This window comes from Camelina sativa, chromosome 4 (genome assembly GCF_030686135.1).
Source record: "Camelina sativa cultivar CO46 ecotype springtype chromosome 4, ASM3068613v1".
Taxonomy (NCBI): Eukaryota; Viridiplantae; Streptophyta; class Magnoliopsida; order Brassicales; family Brassicaceae; genus Camelina; species Camelina sativa.
The window spans coordinates 19,541,348-19,566,563 of record NC_141883.1 but is presented as its reverse complement, the minus strand read 5'-3'; the positions used below and the strand labels follow the sequence as shown (position 1 = coordinate 19,566,563).

At 37.3% G+C, this 25,216-nt stretch overlaps 3 protein-coding genes and 1 pseudogene across 23 annotated transcripts in view; 2 read left to right on the top strand and 2 right to left on the bottom strand.

Moving 5' to 3' along the window:
• Window positions 1-3,767: 3,767 nt before the first annotated feature.
• Window positions 3,768-5,152, bottom strand: LOC147945985 (F-box/kelch-repeat protein At3g16740 pseudogene; annotated as a pseudogene).
• A 1,023-nt stretch (window positions 5,153-6,175) lies between these two features.
• On the top strand, window positions 6,176-11,677 carry LOC104780633 (uncharacterized). Of its 4 annotated transcripts, none has more exons than XM_010505144.2 (13): window positions 6,176-7,135; window positions 7,315-7,450; window positions 7,657-7,797; window positions 7,889-8,090; window positions 8,178-8,416; window positions 8,521-8,632; window positions 8,716-8,860; window positions 8,956-9,098; window positions 9,194-9,363; window positions 9,476-9,766; window positions 9,854-9,909; window positions 10,044-10,258; window positions 10,330-11,677. In XM_010505144.2, exons 4-13 carry the CDS (start codon window positions 8,012-8,014, stop codon window positions 11,547-11,549), a joined length of 2,670 nt encoding a protein of 889 aa, XP_010503446.2. In that variant the 5' UTR covers window positions 6,176-7,135; window positions 7,315-7,450; window positions 7,657-7,797; window positions 7,889-8,011; the 3' UTR covers window positions 11,550-11,677. The 4 variants fall into 4 exon arrangements, with proteins under 4 accessions (XP_010503446.2, XP_010503444.2, XP_010503445.2 ...); XM_010505142.3 differs by having other exon boundaries at window positions 6,426-7,135; window positions 7,657-7,793; XM_010505143.3 differs by having other exon boundaries at window positions 6,662-7,135; window positions 7,319-7,450; window positions 7,657-7,793.
• A 69-nt stretch (window positions 11,678-11,746) lies between these two features.
• On the top strand, window positions 11,747-15,980 carry LOC104780631 (uncharacterized). The gene is made up of 5 exons (XM_010505140.3): window positions 11,747-13,392; window positions 13,737-14,729; window positions 14,826-15,051; window positions 15,214-15,356; window positions 15,544-15,980. Exons 1-5 carry the CDS (start codon window positions 12,043-12,045, stop codon window positions 15,796-15,798), a joined length of 2,967 nt encoding a protein of 988 aa, XP_010503442.2. The 5' UTR covers window positions 11,747-12,042; the 3' UTR covers window positions 15,799-15,980.
• The window catches only part of LOC104780632 (serine/threonine-protein kinase ATM-like), a 26,267-nt gene continuing 16,990 nt past the window's right edge, over window positions 15,940-25,216 (bottom strand). For all 18 annotated transcript variants that reach the window (XM_087510370.1, XM_087510363.1, XM_087510373.1 and 15 more), the window contains 33 exons: window positions 25,142-25,189; window positions 24,946-25,050; window positions 24,573-24,659; window positions 23,998-24,315; window positions 23,662-23,774; window positions 23,198-23,264; window positions 23,036-23,110; window positions 22,744-22,866; window positions 22,394-22,558; window positions 22,219-22,317; window positions 21,730-21,881; window positions 21,410-21,614; window positions 21,127-21,174; window positions 20,926-21,009; window positions 20,726-20,809; window positions 20,422-20,502; window positions 20,225-20,314; window positions 20,086-20,148; window positions 19,678-19,818; window positions 19,542-19,598; window positions 19,395-19,454; window positions 18,764-18,858; window positions 18,563-18,671; window positions 18,312-18,401; window positions 18,127-18,206; window positions 17,951-18,029; window positions 17,814-17,860; window positions 17,639-17,738; window positions 17,140-17,271; window positions 16,887-17,021; window positions 16,728-16,793; window positions 16,282-16,425; window positions 15,940-16,191 (listed from right to left, as the gene is read on the bottom strand). In XM_087510370.1, coding sequence (XP_087366496.1) covers window positions 16,114-16,191; window positions 16,282-16,425; window positions 16,728-16,793; window positions 16,887-17,021; window positions 17,140-17,271; window positions 17,639-17,738; window positions 17,814-17,860; window positions 17,951-18,029; window positions 18,127-18,206; window positions 18,312-18,401; window positions 18,563-18,671; window positions 18,764-18,858; window positions 19,395-19,454; window positions 19,542-19,598; window positions 19,678-19,818; window positions 20,086-20,148; window positions 20,225-20,314; window positions 20,422-20,502; window positions 20,726-20,809; window positions 20,926-21,009; window positions 21,127-21,174; window positions 21,410-21,614; window positions 21,730-21,881; window positions 22,219-22,317; window positions 22,394-22,558; window positions 22,744-22,866; window positions 23,036-23,110; window positions 23,198-23,264; window positions 23,662-23,774; window positions 23,998-24,315; window positions 24,573-24,659; window positions 24,946-25,050; window positions 25,142-25,189 — 3,420 coding nt within the window. In that variant the 3' untranslated portion in view covers window positions 15,940-16,113. The remainder of the gene's footprint in view (window positions 16,192-16,281; window positions 16,426-16,727; window positions 16,794-16,886; window positions 17,022-17,139; window positions 17,272-17,638; window positions 17,739-17,813; window positions 17,861-17,950; window positions 18,030-18,126; window positions 18,207-18,311; window positions 18,402-18,562; window positions 18,672-18,763; window positions 18,859-19,394; window positions 19,455-19,541; window positions 19,599-19,677; window positions 19,819-20,085; window positions 20,149-20,224; window positions 20,315-20,421; window positions 20,503-20,725; window positions 20,810-20,925; window positions 21,010-21,126; window positions 21,175-21,409; window positions 21,615-21,729; window positions 21,882-22,218; window positions 22,318-22,393; window positions 22,559-22,743; window positions 22,867-23,035; window positions 23,111-23,197; window positions 23,265-23,661; window positions 23,775-23,997; window positions 24,316-24,572; window positions 24,660-24,945; window positions 25,051-25,141; window positions 25,190-25,216) is intronic.

Genomic DNA, 25,216 nt, shown 5'->3' with positions numbered 1-25,216 from the left:
GAAGACTTATCAAGTAGATTTCTTTCTGGAGAAACTAAAACATACTTTAAACTGCAAATCCATTATATCAAATTAATTTTTGTACTATTATGCTGAAGACTTATCAAGTAGACTTCTTTCTGGGGAAACTAAAACATACTTTAAACTGCAAATCCATCAAATCAAATTAATATTGTACTATTATGCTCAAGACTTATCAAGTAGACTTCTTTCTGGGGAAACTAAAACATACTTTAAACTGCAAATCCATCAAATCAAAATTATTAATACATCGTTAACGACGATGAACGAGTTTCTATGGTACAGGGACAAAAGTTGTGTGTATATAGAATTCTACACTTTTAAGTATAAAGTGATATGATATAGAAACTTTCTAAAAGTTACACAGACGTGAATGATAGATGATTATACACTAATATGATGAAGTGAAGTGATATAGAGAAAGTTTCAATTACCCAACCGTGATCAGTCTCCAATTAAGTGTGGATGATTTATATTGACCGATACAAGTATATTGACCGATCACCAATTTTCCGTCGTGAAGATGAACTACGTACTATTTTTTTTAAAGAGAAAAGAAATGATTTACAGATAACTTTTTTGGTTGCAGTTTTAAAATAATCAAAAGGCCCCAGGCTGGTTTATATATACGAGACGAAACGGTTACAATGAACAGTTACATAATTAATAACGCAAACCGTTGTGTCGTAAATCATTAACGAGTAGACTTCGTCTACTGACTTCTTAATGTAAACGGGGGAAGTCTACTAAACAGGTCATCTAATAAAGTCAACGATATCGTCCAAATATTACAGAAACTGAAGCAAGTTCACAGATTACAGACATAAATACGCCATTCAAACAAACGGCCACGATAAAGAGAGGTTCACAGATTTTAATTGAAAGATCTACGAAGCAAAAGAGATTAATACAACAATAAAGATTATACCGGAGATTAAGACATTCACGACCACCGCGCGTACACGACGGACTGACAGACGTAATTCCTTCATCTGATCTTTTACCTTGTCTAGCTCCTGCTGAACCCATAGCATTTCATCATTTTCCTGGATAGCTGTAATAGAATCCCTTTGGTCAGCAAGTCCACCTCTCATTGCTTGAAGTTCTTGCATAATAGCCTCATCCCACCATTTCATAATATGGTCATCTCCATCCTATACCGTACCATAGAAATAAATATACCATAAGAATATTATCTATACTCAAATAATAATTATACCAAACGAATAAACCATCATACAATCTAACAACCTTATGGTTAGTGCATCCAAAGAAAATCCTTCCAGGATTGTCGGCTGTGGTGGAACATTTCATAACGGTTTCCCTTCCGCAAAAACATTTGTCAGGAATTCCAACTGTCAGGCCAAGAAAGTTTACTTCGGGTGGACCTTCACTCTATACTTGCAAAGAACTAGAAGATGGCTGAGTGTAGCTGTGTAACCCCATATCTGAGTGTAAAATGAACAAAAAACTATGAGAACATATATATTTTCGAACAAAATTAGCTAAAGCGTTACAAAAGAAAATAGCCGACGATAAATGATGAGAATACTTATCTGAGATGTCCTTGAGTTTCGAAGACGATAAATGATGAGGATAGAATCTGAATTTTCGAGAGCAACAATATCAGAATTTTAGAGAGAGAAATTGTGGAGAGAGAGAAAGCACATACAAACCAGGGTTGACTTACAGAAAGAAGTATTTATATGGTTACTGAATCCGGTTAGGTTAAAATCAAGGAATCGGTACGCATTCGGTTAGGTTCAGCTATCAGTTTGGTTAAATTGTCGATGAAATTAAAATAATATAATATTAATAGTTGATGGCATTACAAAGTCAACCACCAATAGTCTACAGAGAAGTCTACTTAAGCAAACCCTAAATCAAATAATTTTAACCTAAGCAGCCTTTCCTCCCTTAATTTGACTAGTTTATATGTAAATTTATTTTATTTCAATGCAGGAAGTCTATATGGTTATTATTTGGTCAATAGGTTTACCAAATTATTTTTTATAATTTTTAAAATTAAAATTTAAACTATAATTAACGAGTAGACATATCTTTATGTCTACTCGTTGACGTCAATTGGAGTCTCCCTTAAATGTGTTTATTGCAGACTTCTTCCGGGTTACATCTGTCATTTCGGCTTCTGTTTTTTGTTTAGTCGTAAGGGAGTCAATTGTAATTTCAGCACCCTTAGTGGTTATGTTTCTCAAAAATCGAATATGGGATCTACGATTTCATTCAAATAATGCAAATAAAGGTACAAAAATGCAATTGTCCCAATAATCTTTCAATCTTCTTAGAGAAAATCTTGAAAAATCCACCAAAAATCGGAACAAGTTGAATGAAAAGAGGCTAAAACCAACAAAGCGACTGGATCATAATCTCTTCATCTATCAAAATAAGTTTTGTTGAACGTTAAATCAATTGGAAAGCCAGCTAGGATAAGGGAAACACTCATCAGAACACAATTCTTATATCGATGTGATCTCTTGGTTAGTCAATATTGCATTATTGGATATGAGTTCAAGTCCTAAAGACAGTATGTGATACCAGTGTGTCTACCATCTTATCCTCTAGTGATGGGAGGCGAGGTAAAACAGAAACCTCAAGATAATCTGAATGCTTTTAGGATGTAACAACTGAGGCTGTGTCATTCTCGGCGTCGAATAGATTTATTGAGAACTTAACATCAAATGTTGCTTACGGGGCGTCGATTTGACTGCTAACTTTGAAGATGTAATAATATCATTTATTCCTTATCACAACCACTTACAAAACGCTAGGTGAGTGAGCTTCACTCTATGGATCTTGCACCTCCTCTACATACCTCATAGCGTCTGTCCACAAACTCAATAGCGTTTGCTAACAATCAACAACAAATACAGGCACAAACATTCGATGCGCGATAGCAGTCGTCCTATTTATAGCTTTTACGATCTGCTATAGTTCCTTACTGCCTCTTATGTAGCTCTTACCTTCTCTAGCAGCTCATGTAAGCCAGCTCAGCAAAACTAGTGAGCTAGACGTTCTCTACCCTCTCCTTACATTCTCTATCATTGACACATCTACTTGTAAACACTAGAACTGCAGGAGCTTCCAATGCATGAAAAATAAACAGAAATGAGACAGAAACAAAACATCTAATAAGAATTTTGGTGAAATCGATGTCTAATGATAGAAAGAACTGACTTTGTTGGGCTTGTGTTTTCTCGGATACCCTATTGAGATCATAGAAGAGAAATTACAAACCTAAACAAATTCCTGCCTCCAAAACCATTGGGACTTAAACAAGTTTTGTGCTAAAAACTGAAAGCATTGATTATTTTTGTTTTGTTTGCTCTAATCAAAGTACCTTGAAACCTCAAAGGCTTCTTTCCATTGTCACCCAATATAAAAGCCTCTAGCTTTTTCTTCAATTTTAGAGTATATACGCTAATGGAACTGATACAAAGTGTGTGTGCAACTTCCTCTTTTTGCATCTCTAGAAAACAGGGAAACGCTTTCTTCATGTTGTCAATCGTATTTATACCTGAAGATCATATCAAGTTCCATCTCTTGTTGAAAAGACACTAGAACTAGAAGCCATATCCATCAATCCAGATAAGGAGTACACTTGAACAAGAGCATTATGAGAATTCATGTTAGAACCAAACATGATATTTCAGAAACATGGCAATGCAATATTGTACCACAAGCTAACGGTCCATCATCCTCAAGGAGGTGTTTGGAATAAATATAAAGAAAGCAGAGGAATTGCTTCTTTTAAAAGACAAGAGTTTATTACATAGAAAAAAGATTAAAAATAAGAGAAAGAAATTATTAATCGACTAAGCATGTTTTAAAAAGAATTCATAAAAAAATATTGTTCCCTCATGCAGGTTGATCGATTTGCACTGAGCTTGGGACATAAGAGCGTACAAGCGGGAAACCCTCCATGTATGTTGTGGTTTCTCCGAGATCCACTTTTCTAAAGTAACATTTTTCTCCAATGATGTAAGCTTTAGCTATGTCGCAATTGAAGGGTGATGTATCTTTATCTTCATCAAAAACGATCACGGCTCTCTTCTCCTCGTCAATGAGGAAACTCCCACCAGGATAAAACCGAAAACCAGTGAGTGGATACATATCGACAGCTAAGAACTTGCTCCAGGACACAACATCGGGTTCGATCATAGTGGTAATCCAAACCTCCATTTCACATGTAACACAACTTTGATATAACACGGCAAGCTGCTCTTCTCTAAGAGAAGATAAAGTCACATGATCGTCGAAAATAGAGGCAAAAGGAAGACGCAAACGCGGTCCAAATCTCTCTTTAGTAAAATCAAAACATAGTAAGAAACCAGGGACCTGTTCTCGTGATTTAATATTTGTAGCAAACCAATACGTATTTCCCTTCAAAGTCAAGCCGTACGTGGTAAATACTCAATATACGCCAGTCTGGAGTAACATCAAGAACCTTTCATGAATTAGAGTTGAACTCGAAGATTTCGTGCACAGGGCTCTCTCCGGGAGTATGAGTAAATCTCAAGATTTTATGGGCGCGACACAATTTGCTATTGTCGTATCCGAGAGCATGAGAATACCATCTCCACATGTGGTGACCAGAGTTGGGTTCGACGCAGATCCACCGTGTTTTCTGCCCCGTATATGGGTTCCAAACAACCAGCCTAGAGTGGTCGGTTGTGGTGCATAACACCAAACCCTCACAGTGACATATTCGAACGAATCGGAGTTGGTCTGAATCGTTAAGGCTGATTAGTTTACCTACAAGCTTTACAAATGGATCAGAAGAGTCGGTGTAGATTCCATGAAGATTGACGCTCATTACATAAAGACTAAAATCTATCAACATGATCGCCAGGAACTCCCCTTCCTTTGCTGCTGCTGCTTGAGCGAGATGCTTCCTTGTAAAACCCTCATCTTTGGATAAAGTGTTCCACTTTTTGCAAGTAGATCGCACTGCTCTCATAGATGTCAAAGGAATGCGAGACAAAATCTCTTCCACCAAATCCCTTGGAAGATTCGAAATATTCATCATTTTGTTTTCCAGCACGGTCGATGGAGTGCAAACAAGTTATTCAATGACTGAATTTATAAGATTTATAATGAATAGAAAATTAAAAGTTTTTAAAGATAGTAAGAAAAATGAAAGATTTTTAAACTTTAAAGTATTTGAAAAATTCTATCTATATAACACCATAAATTCTATCCTCCCCTCCCCCCCCCCTTTTCTATTAGATTGTAATCAAATAACATTATCATCAAAATTAATATTGAAAAACACTAGCATTTAATAGATTTCTAAAAGAGTACCCAATAAATTAAATAACAGTAGACTTTAAAAGAAAGAAGAGAATTTATGAAATACACAATTAAATAACACAAGATTTATATAAAAAAAAAATATTTCAAATTCAATAACAATTCCAAGTTCAGTAATTTAGTGTGATCTTTGTCATCACTATTATTTAATTTTTCATTGCATACTTTCTATATATATTTTTTTAAAATTGATGCAAAAGTTTGTACATAGTTTTATCTCTTTGGAAAAAAAATTCAACCAAAATTTTACATGAGATACACAAATTTTAATCTATGCTTTTTAAAAAAGCCAGATTTTAACATTTTAGTTATGTATACTTTTAAAAAAATTACTGATACTTTTATAAATGATATTAAATGTATTAAATAATAAGTACATGTCAAATTAAATTTAAACCAAAACTTTTTTTATAAGGTTAGACGTAACGTAAATGTTAAAGAGGTCGTCGTTTATGGTCAAAAAAAAAAAAAAGTCGTCGTTTGACCCTTAAATCTGAAAAACCGGGAATTAGGAATTTTTGTTTGTTTCGAGGCAAAAGGAGTGAGGAGAGTTGCGAAATTCAATCAAAGCTCTATCAATTTGGCAGCTTCAAATACACCCTGTAGGATTAATTAAAGGTTCAAGTATGGATGGAGTAGATAGAGAGGTAATTAATTGGCAAATTCGACATAACAAATGTATCAACAGTTTTGGAACGATGTCCTTGAAGAAATATATGCATCATGGAGTCTGTCTTCTTGATCAGATAAACAATTTTGAGTATGTCTGATTCTCACTCATGATGTATATATATCTTCGAGTACTTCGTTGGAAGAGAAGATTGGCACAGAGGAAAAAAAAAAAAAAGGTGTCAGAACTGGATTTGGGAGAGGTAAACGTGATACTACAGATTGAGAATCAGATGGGTCTCTCTCTTTATGTTTTGTAATAAAGAACCCAGGAGGATCTCTTCATCTTTTCACTGAAAGTCTCATCATTGATCTGAAAACGATGGTCCCATCCCATGTGTATTGAATGTTGAGTTAGGAGGAAGTAGCTTTAAATGCTTATTGTTGGTTTCTCCTAAACACTTAGCACAACAGCATTTGTCTTGTGTTAGTTGTGTGTTGTATTGACTTAGCTGAAGAAACTTTTTAAGTTCAAATTAGAAGTTTGTTAAACAAGTAGTAGTATATAATACAGACAGTCCTGGAATAATAATAAATTCTTCAAGAGTTTGTCTGTTTCTAGCATTAGTCTCTCTTTGTTTTTTTTGCTCTCTCTCTATCTTCCAATCACTGTATCTCCCCATCGCTCTCATGCATACATACACTATCCGTTATCTCTCTTCCACAGCCATCATCGACCACAGAAGCAACTACCCTTCTTTGTTTTAATCCTCTGCCTCTCTCTCTCTCTCTTTTCTTATTCACCAACTCATTATCTCTACAATGTCTTTTTCTACTTTGTCCAGAATAATCCAAGTGAAGTCTCCATGGCTGTGATTTGCTTTTAAATTTTAGTCTCTGTATTAATATGATTGTATCATAAGTTCTTTCAAAGATCTCTGCTGCATTTTTTGTTGGAGAAATGGGTCTGCTTAAAACTGCATGGCTTCTTTTGCTTTTCTGGGTTGTCTCTCCCCCTTTTTGTTTCAGGTTTCATTACTGTTATGGTTCAGAGCTCTCTGTGAAGTTCTTGAAAGCACCTCCTGCTGTTTCCAGATTTAGCTCTGCCAAATTTTCCTTTCAAGCTTTTGAGGATGGAAACAGAACTTGTTCGAGCTGCAGATTCCGTTGCAAGGTTGGATTTAATTAGACTCGCCAATTATAAATTTTTATTAGTGTCAACCAAATTTCTTCTATATGTTGGCTGAGAAAACAGTTTTGAGTTTGAAATCAAGAATTGTGTCAACTTATTTGAAGTTTGCCTTTAATGCCTAGTCACATCTGTTTGATGGGAAAAGATTGTGTTTACTGTAGCTAGATGACCATTGTAGTTTTGATTGCCATCAAAGAAAAGTTTCCTACTCGAAGTTGTTCGATGGAGATCATACACTTGAGGTCTGCGCAAATAGGATGCATGGATTTGGCTGCAATAGCTATCACTGGACTGTTGGTAAAGACGCTATTCTTTCACCTCTTTGATTCTTTTCTTGAATCTTTCTTGTGTTGGTTGATCCAAGTTGTCTGTCTTGTGCCTTCTCTATAAATCCTCTTATCTCATGAAGAACACACATTTCCTCATATCAAAAACCATTGAAAGGCCCTTGTATTGCTTGAATTTTCTGATTTCAAACTCCTTTTGCTTTATTGTGTTTGCAGATACGGTTTCCCCTACAGCCTTTGTGACTGCATCAATGCCATTTACAAGTGCACAAAACGTGTCTGTTAATATTACTTTTACCGAGCCATGTGTTGGTGGCAGAGGTTTTAGATGTTCATCTGTGAATGCCTGCGACGTGAGTACGTAACCTTATTTACACTCATCTCAATATTTTGAGGTCATTCACCTTCTTGTTCTCTACTCTTGACACGGTTTTAAATGATGTAACAGCTTCTTGTTTACGGTGCTGGCCAAGTTATACCGTCTTCAGTCACCGTTCTTGACCAATTTCTCAGATATTCACTGCTTGTGGGATTATCTCCTGATGCTCAATACGGAAGGATTGTGTTGGTGATGAATAAGAATGTTTGTTCTGATAAAGCCGGTAACAATTTTCAAAGAGCTTTGGGTTCGCGTTTCTTTGTTCATTTCGGTGAGTGTCTTTACCCTTTTTTCCTCCGTTTGGTTTTCTTTGAAAGACCATTAAGGAAGATTGATTTTGAATTTTCTTGGCATCTAGATAGAAGAGATGTTTTTGTCAACCTACGGGCTCATGTCCCAGAGAAGTTACTTAAGCTAAACAACCAAACTAGGACGGTGCAGGCAACCAATGATAATGACAAGCTGAATGTTTACTTGTATTTCTCGGAACCGGTACTCAATTCTTCAGCTGAAATTCTCAGACTACTAAGAACAAGCCAAGGTGATTTGCTTCCTATTGATGGAAAAACCAATGGGAATCGCCGTTTTGCGTTTATGGTTTGTGCTTCTGCTGCTTCTCTCAATGTTATTTGGTAGAGCTATCGTTCTATTTTGTTTAATGTTAATCCTTTAATGTAACATTCAAACTCTTTTTCTCTCAGGTCACAAATACATCACGGCGTGCTATAGTCACGGTGACCCTTGACTCGAATTTAATAAGAAGCAGACATGGGACACCTGCATCTCCAACTGCACCACTGACTTTTCTTTATGGTTAGTAAGTTACACATTTGGTTTTTCTAGATTCTTGTTTTCATTTGCTCCTTGGAATGAAACATGCATGTGCGTGATCTTAGATACCGAGAGACCTCATGTTTTATTGAACACAACATCTGGTATGAGGACAAGAAAGCACACCGTCCCTGTCTGGATAAAATTCATGAAGCCTGTGTTTGGGTTTAACTCCTCATTTGTATCAATCTCAGGGGGATATCTTGAGAGGTTAGTAATCTTGTGTCTATGTTATTTTTCTCATGAAATGCAGTTTTGATGCTAAGTGATAGTTTCGCTTCTTTTGTTTTCCACAAATTTTCCAGCTTTGAGGAACTGAGCGGAAGCATATACATTGTTTATGTAAAAGCCAACAATAGTACAATTTCTGTGAAGATTCCTGAAAATGTTACTCAGGATGTCGCGGGAAACAAAAATCTCGCGTCTAACATCCTAGAAGTGAAACATTGTAAGCGCTTAACTACTTTATATCTGGTATCAAGCGTACTTTATTTTATTTTTTTGCTTCTGCCAATGGTTTTCAAATGTTGTACTTCACTGCAGATTCTGTGCCTATGCTATCTTCTGTGGTTTCTTGGGCATCAACTTACATTTTCTTCGTGACATCTTTCATTGCGGGACTCCTCACTCTTTCAACCACAAGCCTTTATTCTCTCGGTGCATTTCCAAGACCATCTCCATACCTCATATCAGACCCTACGAGGAACCTTTTCGTATGATTTTTTACTCATTTATATATAAAACGACACATATAGATTATCTTTGCTTTCCTGCAAATTACATAAATAATCCAATGGTACTGTGTGCTTTGTGGATCCAATGCAGAGAACTGCCTGTCACATTCAGTTATTTGCACTCACGAGATGGCTTCCAGTGACATTGCCTGTTGATTACTACGAATTTGTGAGAGGGATTCAGTGGATTATCCCTTATTTTCCTCTCCCATGGGAAACTAATCACAAAGAACAGATCATGGTGGCATCAAGTCCTTACTTTGGTTCACATTCGCTCATTTCTAAAACTCACAGCAACAGGATTAATCTTCAGACATCAACCAACGCTGAGTCAGTATTCGGTTTGCCGCTCACCGCAATGGAGTACAGACTTTTCTTTGAGGTCAAAAGAAACTAATCGTCAATGCTTCTTCTTTGTTGTCTTTAGTACTCGTTTGTTCATGTTTTAATACTGTATGAGTGTTTACAGACCCCAAATCTTAAGCCGGAAGCAGAACATGTTCTCGGTCTTCCACATTCTACAGTGTAAGTCACTACAATCCTCGTTTGTACTTTTTTCTATAGAGAATTTTGTGAAGATATCATTTCAGCATTGGTTGCTTAAACTTCATTTACGAAGAAGCCATAAATGTTTGATTTTTCATTCTTCTTTCTTGTAGGTGGAGAGATTTCTATAGGATCATGTTTTGGATAGCTATTATTGGGGGAAGTTTGGTACTATTGCATATATTCCTCTCTCTGATAATGAAGTTCAAGAAAGCACACACTGAGAAGAAGAGGAGTTTTGGTGCGTTTGTCTTCCCAAGATTCGAGCTGTTTCTTCTCATTCTCGCTTTACCCTCAGTCTGCAAAGCTGCAAGGAGTCTCATACAAGGTATTGTTAATACCATATATTTAGTTGGAAATTTCTCTTTAAACACATTCGCTAAATTCTCTCTTTCTCAGGCTATTTTAAACATCAAGGAGCTGCAGAAGCCAGTGTCATTGTTGGCATCCTTGTGCTTTGCGTGGTAGCTGTACTACTTCTAGCATTGTTTGTCTTTCTCTCGCTCGGGATAACGTTTGGGAAGCTGTTACAGTATAAGGAAATTCATCAAGAAGGCGAAACTTTCCACTGGTACCAAGAACTCATCCGAGTGACCCTTGGTCCTGGTAAAAGAGGCCAATGGGCATGGAAAACAGAGAACTCTGTCTATCTAACTAGGTTAGGTCCAGTTTTCGAAGATTTAAGAGGTCCACCAAAGTACATGCTCACACAGATCTCAGGAAGCAATCCACTCAAGCAGCGAGATGATCGCATCATTGCATCAGATGACGAAAACGAAGATGCAGAAGCTCCTTGCATACAGAAACTGTTCGGAATCCTTAGAATTTACTACACATTTCTCGAAACGGTGAAGAGGGTGTGTGTGGGGATCATTGCTGGTGCTTACTTGGACAACGAAACTGCTAAAACTCCCATAGTGGTCTTGTTGAGCATCACTTCCTTTCAGCTGTTTTTCCTAGTTCTGAAGAAACCATTCATCAAGAAAAAAGTACAGCTCGTAGAGATCATCTCTATAGCATGTCAAGTCGGTGTATTCGCCTCGTGTCTGATGCTAATGATGAAAGACCTTCCAGAGACGAGCGGGAAGAAACTCGGTATATTCATGGTCATATTGTTCTTGATTGGGTACACTGCGCAGATGTGCAACGAATGGTACTCATTGTACAAACAAACAAAGCGGTTAGACCAAATCAACAGATCCTTCTTGAGTGGTCTCAAGATGTTTATCATTGGACTTGCCGCGTTAATCCTACCGCATAAACTGATGAAGAGCAAGATCCCTGCGGCTCAACTAGAAGGAAGAAGCAGCAGCGGCAATGGAGGCATTGCATTCTCAACCCCAGAAAACAGGTACTTAAATCCTTCAGGAAGCCGAAGCTCGGGTAGTTTGGACAAACCATGGTTGAGACAGATTAGGGAAATGGCAAAGGCTAGCTTCACTAGAGAAAGGAGCAACAGTAAGGTTCCTAGTGATCCGTCGGGTAGCAAAAGCGGTTGGAGCAGTAGTATTTTGGGAACAAAGACAAGTGGAAGCTCTTCTAAAGACTCATCTTCAGATTACAAATCCAGACCTAAAGGACTTTACAAAGATTTAGAAGCCATTTTTGCGTCAAAGTAGAAAAAACTCATTCTCTCTTGTACTATTTGTTCTGAATTCAATCTATGGATTACGTTGTGATATTTAATGGGGTTTAGTATGTATTATGAGGGCTGAATTCGTAATTAAAAGAGAACATGTTTACATTATCTTTTTTTCTTATTATATTTACATTATTATTTCTCTTATTTATAATTTAAAAAAGAAAAGAAAAATTCAGAGAAAACTGTAGCTGCCTGTCGTCGATGTGCTTCATGCTTCGTCTTGTTTGGCTCCGAGAAAATTCAATTCGAAAGAGACGAAGAGAAGCTCCAATCACATAGACGGAGCTAATCTACAGATTATATCGTGCAATTTCTCAAGTACTTGGGTTGATCAATTTCAATTTCAATTTTCTTTCGTTTGGGGATTTTGGATCTGCAGAAATTGGTGTTAGAATCTGTCTCATTTCTTCATCAATCGATCGATTTTTGTGTAATTTATTGTTTCTGTGTAATTTGGTTGTGTGTTTGAAATGATCAATGGAGAGGAGGAACCATCGAGAGTTGTTGTTGATTCTCTAGATTTTTCTAATCGGTTACTACTGGAGAAGGAAAGTGGTAGAGATGCTTCTCCAGGTTCATCGTTACATTACTCGTCTTGCGGTGAATCAGAGTTTGAGCGGTATTGTAGTGCCAATTCGGCTTTGGGAACGCCCAGTATGTGTAGCTCTACAGGACCATTTCAGGATTCGTTGGAATCTGAGTTTGAGAATTTTAGCTTGGGACCAAGTCTAATAAAGTTCTCCTCTTTGGATAGCACACGAGGAATCCAGTTTTCTGATGAGGGTGGCTCTTGTAATGGTATTAGTAGTATGACACCCGGTTTAAACCCCCTTAAGGTGAACACCCAGGAAACTGGACATAGTGAAGATATGTCTGGTGAGTTGATGGACAGTGAAGCTACAATTGAAAAAGATTCCATGAATCAGTTAGCTGAAATGGAAGATAAGGAGGTAATGTGTAGATCAGATTCACAATTCCATACAAGTGGTATAGATAGAGAAGATGGAGAACATTCTGATGGTGATGACTCACTTAGTGATCACTCTGGTAAATATGTTCCAGGGAATTTACAGTATATAAAGGACCCTAAAGATGAGAACGATAATCCATTTCTCATCAATTCTTCCACTGCCTTTGGTACAAATGATTGGGATGAGTTTGAGCTTGAAGCCACAGAACTTGTTGACACTCCTTTCGACTTCAGCGGGTTTGAGAAGCACGGTGAAGGGTGTACTGGAAATGAAGGGACATCCACAAAATCATTATCTGTAGCTTTACAAAAGCTTCCAGATGCTCAAGCAGGAAAAGGGGAAGAGCATACAAACGTAACTGCGAGCACTAGACATGCTCCAGATGTAGGTGACTTTTGTGAAAATATTGAAGATATAGTAAGATCTAGAGATTTAACTGTCTCGACCCAAAGGGAGCAAGGTGACGTAGCAAAAGACAGCATAACTGCCAGAGGTTTTGCTGACCTGAGTGCCAATGACAGAACCTTGGTGGTTCCTCAATCACTAGTAACAGATGGGTCTCTTCTTGACAGTTGGCTTAGCAACAATCAAACTGAAGTTACACCTGTCGTCATGAATTACCAAGACACTACACCAGTTGAGTTAGGAAACGAAGAATCTTCAAGTGGGCTTTGTGATCTAGATGCCAATGAACTACTTCATGAATCATCTGAGAATGGAAAACAGTTAGATCCATTTGGAGAGTGCACCTCAGAACCGATGTTGGCATCTCGGAACTCTGATAAGCCATCATCTACTGATTCGCATCCTGTACCAAATGTCTTACAAGTCACTTACGCACAACCTAAGGTCAGCTGCTTTATATATAAAACATTATGTACGTTAAGTTTTCTCTGCTTGTATTGTAGAATGTGTCCTCGGGTTATGTCTGTTAGATTTCCATGCACTCTTTCTGTGTAAATAGTGCATTTCAATTTATTATGCTCCTACCATATATAACCAGTGTAAATCTGAGGGTTTAATTGGATGTTGTCCTACTACTGTTGTGTTACTGTCCCCATTATAGCCACTTGTTCATTAAGACGGAATCCTGCAATCTGTAAACTTCTTGGATTCTACTTTATCACCTTTTGATTTGATTCTTTTAATTTTTAATGAAGAAGATATATGGTTTCGAATTTTTCATCTTGCAGAAGGAGAACACAGAGCTTAACGACTTTTATGATGATTTTGTTCATGATATGGAAGAAATACTGCTCGACTCTGGTGAATCATCTGGGGCAAGATTTTCTAAGAATGACAAGATGTTCCAACTACAGCTCTCTCTGCCTAACAGGGATGGGGGGCAAACGGCTACAACATCTGGTCTAGATGATTCATCTCCAACAGTTTCCCAGCGATTTAGGATTGATAGGGTTGAAGTTGTTGGTGTAAAGCAAAAGAAAGGTGATGTCTCGCTGAGCGAAAGATTGGTTGGGGTAAAGGAATACACAGTTTATGTCATAAGGGTTTGGAGTGGGAAAGACAAGTGGGAAATTGAAAGAAGGTATCGTGATTTTTATAGTCTCTATCGTCGGTTGACATCTTTATTTGCTGATCAAGGCTGGACGCTTCCTACACCTTGGGCCTCTGTGGAGAAAGAATCCAGGAAAATATTTGGAACGTCCCCCAATGCTGTTGCTGAAAGGACTGTCCTTATTCAAGATTGTTTAAATTCAGTTCTCCAGTCCCGTTTTTTTCCAACACTTCCAAATGCGTTACTTAGGTTTTTGTCCCCTCAAGATGCATGTGCTAATTCTTCTGGGTCGGATTCTATAGTATCTCCAACAATCTCTGCTGGCATCACTGCTACCGCAACCAGTTCTTTTTCGTATGGAAATACCATCTCGTTCATTGTTGATGTTCGACCTCACAAATCAGTAAAACAGTTGCTAGAAGCGCAGCATTATATTTGCGCTGGATGCCACAGGTACTTTGATGATGGAGCCACTCTTGTGCGGGACTTTGTGAAAGCTCTTGGATGGGGTAAGCCTCGGCTTTGCGAATATACTGGTCAACTGTTTTGTTCTTCTTGCCATACAAATGACATGGCAGTTCTGCCAGCAACAGTGTTACATCATTGGGATTTTAATCGTTATCCAGTTTCTCAATTGGCAAAATCATATCTGGACTCCATACATGAGCAGGTAAATTTAGGTCTGGTGATATTTGGTGTGATTTATTGTAATTTTTTGGATACTCTGCCTTGATATGGTTGATGTCTGACAAATCTTGTTTTGCAGCCTATGCTTTGTGTCAGTGCGGTCAACCCTTTTCTGTCCTCGAAGGTCCCTGCACTCAACCATATTATGAGCGTCCGGAAAAGAATAACCATTATGCTTCCATATGTACGCTGCCCATTCCGCAAGACACTCAACAAAGGACTCAGTTCTCGGAGATACCTTCTTGAGAGCACTGATTTTTTTGCTTTGAGAGATCTAGTTGATCTTTCTAAAGGGCCATTTGCAGGTGAATTTCTTTTCTTGAACCAAGATTTAAAGTTCATGTGTGTTCGCTCATGCTGAGACATCTTCTCAACTGAATTACAAGTCAATCCCATGCTGCTACTTGTTTAATGTTAACATTTTATCTATTTCCTAGCGTTTTTAACATTACCCTTAAAAATGCCAGCACTTCCTGCAATCGTGGAGACCGTTAGGAAGAAAATCCTGGAGCATATTACAGAACAGTGCCTTGTTTGTTGTGATGTGGGGGTTCCCTGTAATGCCCGGCAAGCTTGTGACGACACATCCTCTTTAATATTTCCATTCCAGGTGAGCATTTAGATTACACTTGCAATGAATATATAACGCATATTCTCTTGTCTCAGTTTTGGGTGCTCGATCAGCAATTCATAGCCTTGATGGCATTGGATTTTCTTTCCTCTACATGTTCATTGTCTGTATTGTGCTATCTGTCAGATGTTGTTTTAATCCAACATATATTGAATCCAATGATTAGGAGAAAGATGAGGTTAACAAATGTCGGTCGTGCGGTTCAGTATTCCACAAGAGATGCTTAGCAAGACTCTCAACGTGCCATTGCGGAGCACAATTAAAGCCGAACAAGAGCCCTGGAGAACTGCAAGTATCGGAGAAGAAAGCAGATTCTATGTCTGTCTTGCCTCTACGATTCCTCTCAGGTTTATTTGGAAAGTCAAAACAAGACAAAGAAACCACTATTCTAATGGGTTCACTTCCAACCAACGATCTATAGATATGATTTTTTATGTATGTTTGTAAAACTTGTCTTCTGTAATGTAAAGCCTCAGTTTAATTGCAAGAAATTGAACTTGTTTGTAAACAAGACTTCTTTTACCTTCTCCCGTTTATGAGCCAACTCAATGTAGAGAACATAGAGTACAAGAAGTAATAATAAATTATAAGCATGTTGCTTCACATACTTGTACTGTACCACTAGCATGCTCTCTCCCCTAATAAGTTAGACAAAAATTTGGTAGCGAGTATTTTCAACTTTACATAAAAGATTTCTCTATTCACAGACAAAAAATTGGAACATGTAGAAGGGGAGTTACATCCAAGCTCCCCAGCCAGGGAACATATGTGACAAACGATCTGTGTCAATTGCATCTTGTATTAGTTGCTGTGCCTACAGAGCAATAAGTGTTGAGCAAATACAATCAGTAAACAAGTTAGCGTGTGCTGTTTTAACCTTTGATTTATATATCAAAAACTTTACCTGGCCATGTATGCTTCTCATCTCACCGCCCTCATAGCCATCAAGCTTTTGCTTGACACGCATCAAGGCACGCGTAGCATCCTTGTTCCCCTCGAATTCCTCTTGTAACCCTTCCAAGTTCAGGCCATCATAATCTTCAGTTTCCTGGATCAAAGACCTTTGTGTGAGAAATGACAACATGTTCAAAAGAATAGATATCCTCATATTGAATTGGAATCTCATCTGGAACATGACAATGAAGTTAAACACAAAATTCTTTTGCGTCAAAAAGTCTCAAAGAAAAAGCATCAGAATGGCATCTATTTAAACAACAGGCAAAATTGCATTCTGGCCTTCTCTACATGCAAGAATCCGTAATTAAGTCCACTTTATAACATTTTTGCAGAGGCTGCAACCACATCAATTGCATTGTACATTAAAGTTTAAATTATAAGGGTACGAGGTACCTTCTGTCTTTGCAAAGCCTTTAAGGGGGACAAGGCCCATTTGTACAGAGGATCATGTATAAACACCTGCAAAACAAGAAATCTTGATTAAGTATTCAAAAAATGCTTTTATATTTTCAAAAAAAAAAGACAAAAGTTAAAAATTTCAGATCTTATTACTTCGACAATTGTAAGCAGCGCCTCTTTATTTGTTCGCATCACAGACAGGGTTTCTTCGCAACATCTCCTGAAAACGCCTTCCACTCCTGTGATGCCCATTCCATCAATTATGTCTCTTGTCAGTCTGAACGGAACCTGTCAAATCAGAACAAAAATGAACAATGAGAATCGTACATAGATTATACACTTACAGGAAGACCAATTAAATATGTAAAGACTCTTTACTAAAGAGAGGAGGTGGAAGAGAACACACCCTTTCAGGAGTCTTGAGCATTAATCCTTGTTCAAAGGCAACTCCAAGATCTATGTGGACAACTTCTGCTGTGGCTTGATCGATTAAAATATTCATGGCATGACGGTCACCAAGACCAACGATGTACCCAACCTGATAACAAATCAAATTACACAATTTCAGGAGGAGATGGATGAATCAGAGGGAAAACTAATTAACATATCTATTCCAGTGTCCCAACTCAGAATAGAATCATGTCCCATTGTATATCAATAAACAAAAACAAAAAAAAAAAAAAAAAAAAAAAAACAAGAAGAGGTGAATAAGATCTCACACAATTATTTTGCTAACAAATGTACAAGCATTCAAGAAAATTTCAACTCAACTAAGATTCAACAGCTTCCTGAATGTATTCAACTTTCTCTGCTCGCTTATTTTACGCCATTTAGTATGATACAAATGATCTATACTGTTTCATATTCTAAAAGTGAATAAATATCATAAAAGTGGATATACTTGCCATTGAACTAGCTGCAACACTACGTGTATACGCAAGCCTCTTCACAAACCAGTCAGCAGGCTGCAGGAACTTTTCCAGGAAAAAGTAATGCATGACAGGCCTGCAAAAGGGATGGATATGTCAGCCACCAACTAGTACTTAATAAGTTAAATTAACGTTTCATAAAGACTGAAACCTGAAGTTTGTGCAGACATCCACAAAGGCTTTGCGCTTGTCCTTCGCCTACAAGCCACCAGTCTCCACAGATTAATTAAGATTACCAGATGTCACTGATGGCCAACTAAGAAGATCTGAGAAAGGAAATGAGCTTACACTCGACATATGTTCTCGGCATTTAGCATATTTCCAGTTTCCAACGCCATAACGACCATGAGCGCCTTCACTCCTTGAGCTGTGATTTGATATGCAAAGAGAAGTTTTGAACTGTAACGACTAGGAAAAGAGGTTGCTGTACCATGTTACTGTAAATACTAGTCTACTAGACCGACCTTCCTATAAGATAATCTCCAAGTGGAATTGTACCATCGACCCACTCAAGAACACCAGCGCTAGGAGTAAAAGGAATAACCTGAGAATATGTATATACATATATATATATATGCATTGTAAGGAGATTTCAACTTACTGAATGGATCAAATTTTCTCTGAAAAATAAATTGATACAGAGAAATACCTTGTATGTGCGCACAGCTAATCTTCTCTTCCATGTGTCCCGGTTATTGTGTAGAAAGGTATTTACGAGGCCAAAAAACTGTTCCATAACCTGAAACAAATGGTAGACGCTTTGCATAACTAAACTATTGTATATGTAATCATGGCTAGGTCCGCATAATTTCAATTTTCTGCCAGTACAACTACAACGACAGTAACACACACGGGGTATCATATTACAGACATTGCCAGTAAAACTTCTGAAACTCTTACAGCATCTTGTCTGAGGTCATCATTGCCAGATTTCGCAAGTTGCTTATATTTTTGGCCATCAGATCCAAAGCATTCAACTACTTTTGGAGCATTTATACCATTCATCACTCTGCATATCATCCAAAAGACAAGGTTTCAAATAAGGCACTCTTTAAAACTAGAAATGTAAAAAGTGAAAGGATTGACTGAGCAGGGACTTACGTAACAGAATCTGATAAACCTCTGAAAAATGGGAACGTCCCTTCATTGTATTGGCAACTACGATCGACAGGAATTGTAGCAGTCACTACAGGTACCTAAACTCAAACAAATGCGAAATAAATACAAGTTTGACGCATACCTCAGAAGCACATAGAAAAGGCGAAATTGAATATCTGAACCAGAATGAAAATGAAAAAAAAAAAAAAAAACATTCTTCCAGCTCATCTGACGAATTTTCTCTTCCAACTTACTAATAAACAACAATTCTTTCAGAGAGTTGCAACAGACACAAAACAATAAACATGGGAGCAGACAAATGAAATATTAGGATCAGAAGAAAACAATTTTAAAAATATATAGCTGCCATTTATTTCTTCACTGAATAGGAGTCTATCAATATGACCCATTTCTTAATTTCTAAGAAATTTTCTATCTTGAGCAGCAGCATGGTGTCCTAAGAGCTAATAGCTGCCATTTATTTCTTCACTGAATAGGAGTCTATCAATATGACCCATTTCTTAATTTCTAAGAAATTTTCTATCTTGAGCAGCAACATGGTGTCCTACGAGCTAATAGTTAATGCCAAAACTAGATAAGAATGCAAATGAATAAATTGAAAAATGGTACTTACAAGTTCCAATTGTTTCACACTACGAATTTCTCTTGGCAGTGTTACCCTTCTATTGGTATCCTGCAAACGAAAGAGTTCCCCCAATGTTTCAAAAATTGTTCAGCAAACAGTATAACAAAACACTTCCTCTAAACTCAATGATCAGACCTCTCTCCTTGTTTCAAGCTCTGCAAGCTTGATATAGATATCTACCAGCTGTTTCATCTGAAAAGATAATCAGGATGTGCCGATAAGTTATTAAAATTGTCGATGATGACTAAGATTAGGTGAAAATAAGGTTTACTTGTATAATCATAGTCCCATGATTATGTGATACATCCTGCAAGAGATGCTCTGCTGCAAGCTTTTTATCCGTATCAACCACGAAAGAATTTCTACTGCGTTGGTTATCTTTAATACGGTCACCGTTTGCCAATGCCAGTAGCTAAATCCAAAATCGAAAGAAATATACGAGACATACACATTCAGCATTTAGAAACGTAACTTCGAAAAAGATAGCAAAGCAACTTGTAATAATGTAATTTCGATGGCATGCTACACAGCACAACAGACTTTAATGTTTTCATCTTTTCATCTTTTTTCAACAGATGCGAGATGTCATAGGACATTCAAGAATTTAAACTTCTCACAAACCAAATTGAAAAGAAGAAACATAACGAGTACATAAGATAGATAACATGTTCTTCAGAACCTGAAAGATTGTATGGTATGGATGATCAATGGCCATTTTTCTGATAAGTGACATCAGAGCAGACTGCAATTAAGAAATCGTAGAGATTAACATCACTGTCTCAAGTTTTCTACGATAGCCAAGTAAAAATGCATTCCACCTGAAAGCTGTTAGATCCTGATTCATCTCTGGAACTTCCCAACCTTGAAGCAATTTGATAAACAAGTGGTACAAATTTGTAAGACTGAACCTGCAAGAATGTTTACGGAGATGAAGAAACTTGGATAATTAGACAGACAAGAAACTTAGATAGAAAATCAAAGTAGCAGATAAAATCTGATCCCATTAGTCAAGTACCTCACTAATGGTGCTCAACATGTTATCAATAACATTTTTCTGGGAAGCAAGATTGAACCACATGGATACTAGTCGAAACACCTGTAGAAAGAAAAAATAGTTCCACCCGTAATTTAATGTAATTTAATGCTATAATGGAATATACCACGTTTCAGCTAAATCTCTCAAATATGTTTCTAAAAAGGCCAGAGAAAACGTTCAATATCTTTCAGTGATAATGTGAGATAAATAGGACATGAATCCCAAATAAGAAAGCGTATAAAGGTCACTCTACCATGAACCTGACTTATTTAGATTAACATACCACTCGAACATCATACTTGTCACCAATTTCTAGACAACGTTTATACCCCTCCAATGCAAGTTTCAGAAAGTTATCCCTGTCAACCTACACAATGACAGAGAAAGGAAAGACCACGAATCAGTAAAGATCACTTATCTAGCAAAAACCATGACTATGTTTGCTTCTACAGAAGACAGATTATTGGGCAGAATAAAGAACACCTGCAGTTTTTCTGCTTCTTCTTTATCCATTGTTAGTTGCTTCTGTAGATCTTGGATCTTCAGTGAATAATCAGATTGCTCCGCCTAGTAAAAGACCAAATATGAAATCACATGAAAGACATGCATAGACCGTCAGTTACATTGTGCTTTGATATGATATCTGTTTCGAGATCACACAAATGGAAGTCGACTACTACTTGCCTTCTTTGAACTCTTGAAGCGTTTAATAAGCACCTCCAACTCCTTTGTCTGAAAAATTAAGCACACTAGTTAGTTTCCCCCAGTTTCACCCAGGACATATGAAGAACTAACTTTGGAGTTGAAGCTGTTTAGAACTATTACTTGTTACACCAAATAAAAGGATTATTCAACTATTTGTGCTCATTTCGAAGGATAACAAAATTAGGCATAGCCTACACACAAAAAAGTACTACAGAAATAAAATGCTTATAAAGTAAATTTGAGCAACCAAAGTGGAGGGGACCTTGTGTTTTCGTAGTCGCAATGCAGCTTGCCATTCACTGGAGGAGAGTCTTTCCTCATAACTCTTAAATAGAGCATCTGCATAATGAGCCAGATGAAACCAAGTTTGGCTCTGTCTATCTACCAACCTTTTGCAGATCTTGGAACTCTGTGCTTCAGCAAGCGAAACTGCAGGCCTCAGATACTTTTCTAAAATTGTTCTCGAACTATTTTCAAGAGAAAGAAAAAAATAAAAGAACCGAGTTGAGATTCTATAGAAGTTTATAACGAGCATAAATGGAAACTGCTTTCAACCAAAATAAAAAGTAACAACTTATTTACTTGCTCGATCTGGTTTCTGCTAGCCACTTTCCAATCACGCGATATATATCTGAAGCTTCTTCTTTTAATTGATAATTATGTAAAATGTAGCTTGCAAGACTAATGGAAACTTCATGCCGGCCTTGGGCATGTAACAGCTTCGCCTCTTCAAGCTGAAAAGCAGAAAAAGTTACTGGAAAGCATCTCTCTAGTTGTGAGCCAGATATATTTACATGTTCTAACTAAGACGCAAAGTAACTAATAGATGTCAAAAACAAGTAATGTATGCCATCGTTCGATTAAAATATTTTGTGTCCTAGGTCACAACTGTTTCTTGACAAAAGTAGGTGTCGGTAAAAGTAGGAGTGATTAGAACTTTAGTTGTAACTTTGGTCTCACCCTCATTAAATGTGATAAGGAAAACACCTCCCAAAAATATGTACAATTAAGGAAGAAAAAGGAGGCTATTCAAATTCCACAAAAAAATGCAAGATTAATCATAAAAAGTACCTTTCCAAGCCAATCTGGAACGGGTTGTTGTCCATCACTTCTTGCACAAAGAAACTTGAACTCATGCAGAGACGCAGCTGCATGAGAATACCTTGTTCCCTGAAAGAAACAAGATAACGTGTTGCTCCACTGCATTTACTATAAGTGATACTGTATCTTTTTACATTAGACATACCTTGCGAAGTAATGAAGCAGACTGCAAAAGATGTTGCATGGTACATTCCTTACATCCCAAGATTTGGAGGAGAACTCGCCTAAATGCGATAAATGGCTCCAACAAATTCATGTGCAACTGAGTTTGCGTAATAATAGAGCTCCAATCCTTATTCAGCCAAGACAACTGTATTTCATAGTTAAACATTGGCCTCAGGCAACAAATTCTTTCACTTAGCTTCTTGGTAGTTTCGCATATACATCCCAAACTAATCTAATTGTAAATAAAATAACATAAATTCTTGAAGCTTTAAATTATTCACTAGAAGCTAGTGAACAACCACTTGAAAAAGAAGTTACAAGGGAAAATACCTGATTCATTGTTGGAGTCACGGGGTCTGTGCATGCTATTTGTTTGACTGGATAGCCATGCACACTTTGATGTAAAGATGTCGTCCAGCGAAGATCCCAAACTAGTCCAAGATGATGAAGAATCTGGACATAATAAAACATCAAAAAATCAAAAATTAGGATTGTCGAAACCATTGTTTTCCAAAGAGACACGAGATCTTTAGAATCAGCACATTTATAGTAATTAGGCACCCACAGGACAATTATGATGGAAAAAGGTGTTGTACTTTAATGTCCGTTTAAAATTTCATACCTGAAGTTTCACTACTGTAGAGTATATAAATTCAGTGCTTTCTTCGCTTGCACGGGAAATGGACAACACAAGCTCCTAAAAAGGAGAAAAAGCAAATATTATTACCACATCGAAGCTTGGAACCTTCCAATCCTATGGTGATACACTGAAATAATGTGTTACCTTCTTCGTGTCCTTCAGTTTTCCATAAAACCCTTCGTAATCCCCTTCTTGCAATGCTCTCAAACAACTGAGAAAAATAACATATTAAAACATGGAGAAAGAAACACGCCTAAAGGTCGGAGCTAGTGTCGCATGCGTAATATTGAGGACTTTTCAAAGCTAAATAGGACTTCATCATAACTGACCATTTATACTAGGACATGACCCACATAATAAAGCCAGAGACCAGCAATTTCTGGAGACTTCAACTACTCTATTCTAAAACTCCTCTGTAACATATCATTCTTTTTGAATAAAAGTCAGAAGACAAGCGGCAAATTCTATGTTGATAAGATGTCACATAAATTTGGTGCAGTCGAGAGGTACAAACAGGGAAATATATATATATATATATGTATATATATATATATATATATAATGGCTAAGAATAGCATCATTGGCACATATGAGTAGAGATGTGTTACCAGTGTAGATTTTCATGATAATTATTGTTCTTGACATGTTGCAGAGGTTGGCCATGCGTTTTCGGATAAAGTAAAGAAAAATCCCATTTGCCAGCACGCCATGCAGCCTCATACTGCAAGCAAGAATTTGAGTTATCACCTAAAAACCACAACTTACATACAACAACTGAGTCTTGCTCGATTAGTTAATTGCTATGCTACTACTTCAAGATGTCCGATTCATCATATCTTTTCTTTATCCCGTAAAATATTAATAGTATTAACCAACAGCCTTCTTTAGACATGACTTCCATTTATTGGAAAAAAGAGAAAACTTAACCAAATCAGGTTGCATACCTGCAATTCGATGAACTCTGGATCATACTGAAAGCAACCTTCTCGGGAAGTCAAGCCCCGGCAATACAAATCCAGGACATGCATACAGCCTGTTTGCTGCAACGACCTTATGAGTCCTTTGAATGGTTGTCTCTGGACCTCCCCTTCACCAAAAACAGAATGCCGTGCACTAGTTGTTGGCTGCGATTGTTCCACCTCTAGATTTTCAGAAAAGCTACGTGGCACGACTGTTTTCTGTGAACGTGCTTGCAAGTCATAATACTCGAGTGCCCTTGTCCAGTTTCCCTCATGCTCAAATGTGATTATTTGAGCAGACAACTTTCAGATTACATCCATGTAACAGAAAGAGAGAGTATTAGTCATATATGTGAAACAAGCAAAAGATTTTTAAAAATCGCTGTATGAATTTAGCAGCGGAATCGTGTCAGTTTTCTCACAGCATTCACATCAAAGGGGTTAATGTTACCCATAGAGAAAAGTACTGACTAGCCAACCATTTCCAATAGGCAAGAGTTCCCAAATGTGTGGATGAGATATCCAATCTGTAGGACAGAATTTTAGTATCAGAAACAAACCTTATTTGAATGTATAACCCCATACAAGCTGTCAGGCTCGTTTATTCTTGTTATTGCAGACACAAGTATCTCAACATGATCCGGCAACTGTTAACCACAAAGAAAAGGAACTATTAGAAATAAATACAAACAAAACCACTTTCTCTGCTGCATGAAATCATGCAAAGGGACTTTTATTTGTAATCCCCTTTTTTACATGGAGACCACAGAGTTTGCAATTTTGAAAATGCAGCAAATGAAAACTTCAAATATGACAATAAGCACAAAACAGATTGCATATTAGTTATTTGGTTAAAAAAATGGAAAAGAGCTAGAGAACAATATTATCTAGTTCATTGATCCCCAATTGATAACACGCAGTTCTTGTAAGTACCATATCATGATAAGAAAAATCAGGATCTCCGAGAGTTAGATTGCCAAATCTCTCCTCACACCAATACTCAACATACATGGAGGCGGTCAAGTATGCACCGCATACCTGGAAAAACGAGAAGAGTTATATACTGGAAATAGCTTTGAAGTCTCGATCTTAAATTGGTTAATGATCTAAAAGGACAGTGATGACTCACTACTGCTGATCTGGCAACAACAAGATAATCAATGGAAAGCCAATAAACCTGATCAACAAAAGGCACTCTTTATGA

Bases quoted from the DNA above. Each gene is read 5' to 3' on its own strand.
- LOC104780633 (XM_010505142.3), top strand. From the start codon at position 6,923: ATGGGTCTGCTTAAAACTGCATGGCTTCTTTTGCTTTTCTGGGTTGTC. The intron at 8,633-8,715 runs GTTAGTAAGTTA...GCGTGATCTTAG, and splicing joins ACCACTGACTTTTCTTTATG to ATACCGAGAGACCTCATGTT. The intron at 9,364-9,475 runs GTATGATTTTTT...GATCCAATGCAG, and splicing joins ACCCTACGAGGAACCTTTTC to AGAACTGCCTGTCACATTCA.
- LOC104780631 (XM_010505140.3), top strand. From the start codon at position 12,043: ATGATCAATGGAGAGGAGGAACCATCGAGAGTTGTTGTTGATTCTCTA. The intron at 14,730-14,825 runs GTAAATTTAGGT...CTTGTTTTGCAG, and splicing joins TGGACTCCATACATGAGCAG to CCTATGCTTTGTGTCAGTGC. The intron at 15,357-15,543 runs GTGAGCATTTAG...TCCAATGATTAG, and splicing joins CTTTAATATTTCCATTCCAG to GAGAAAGATGAGGTTAACAA.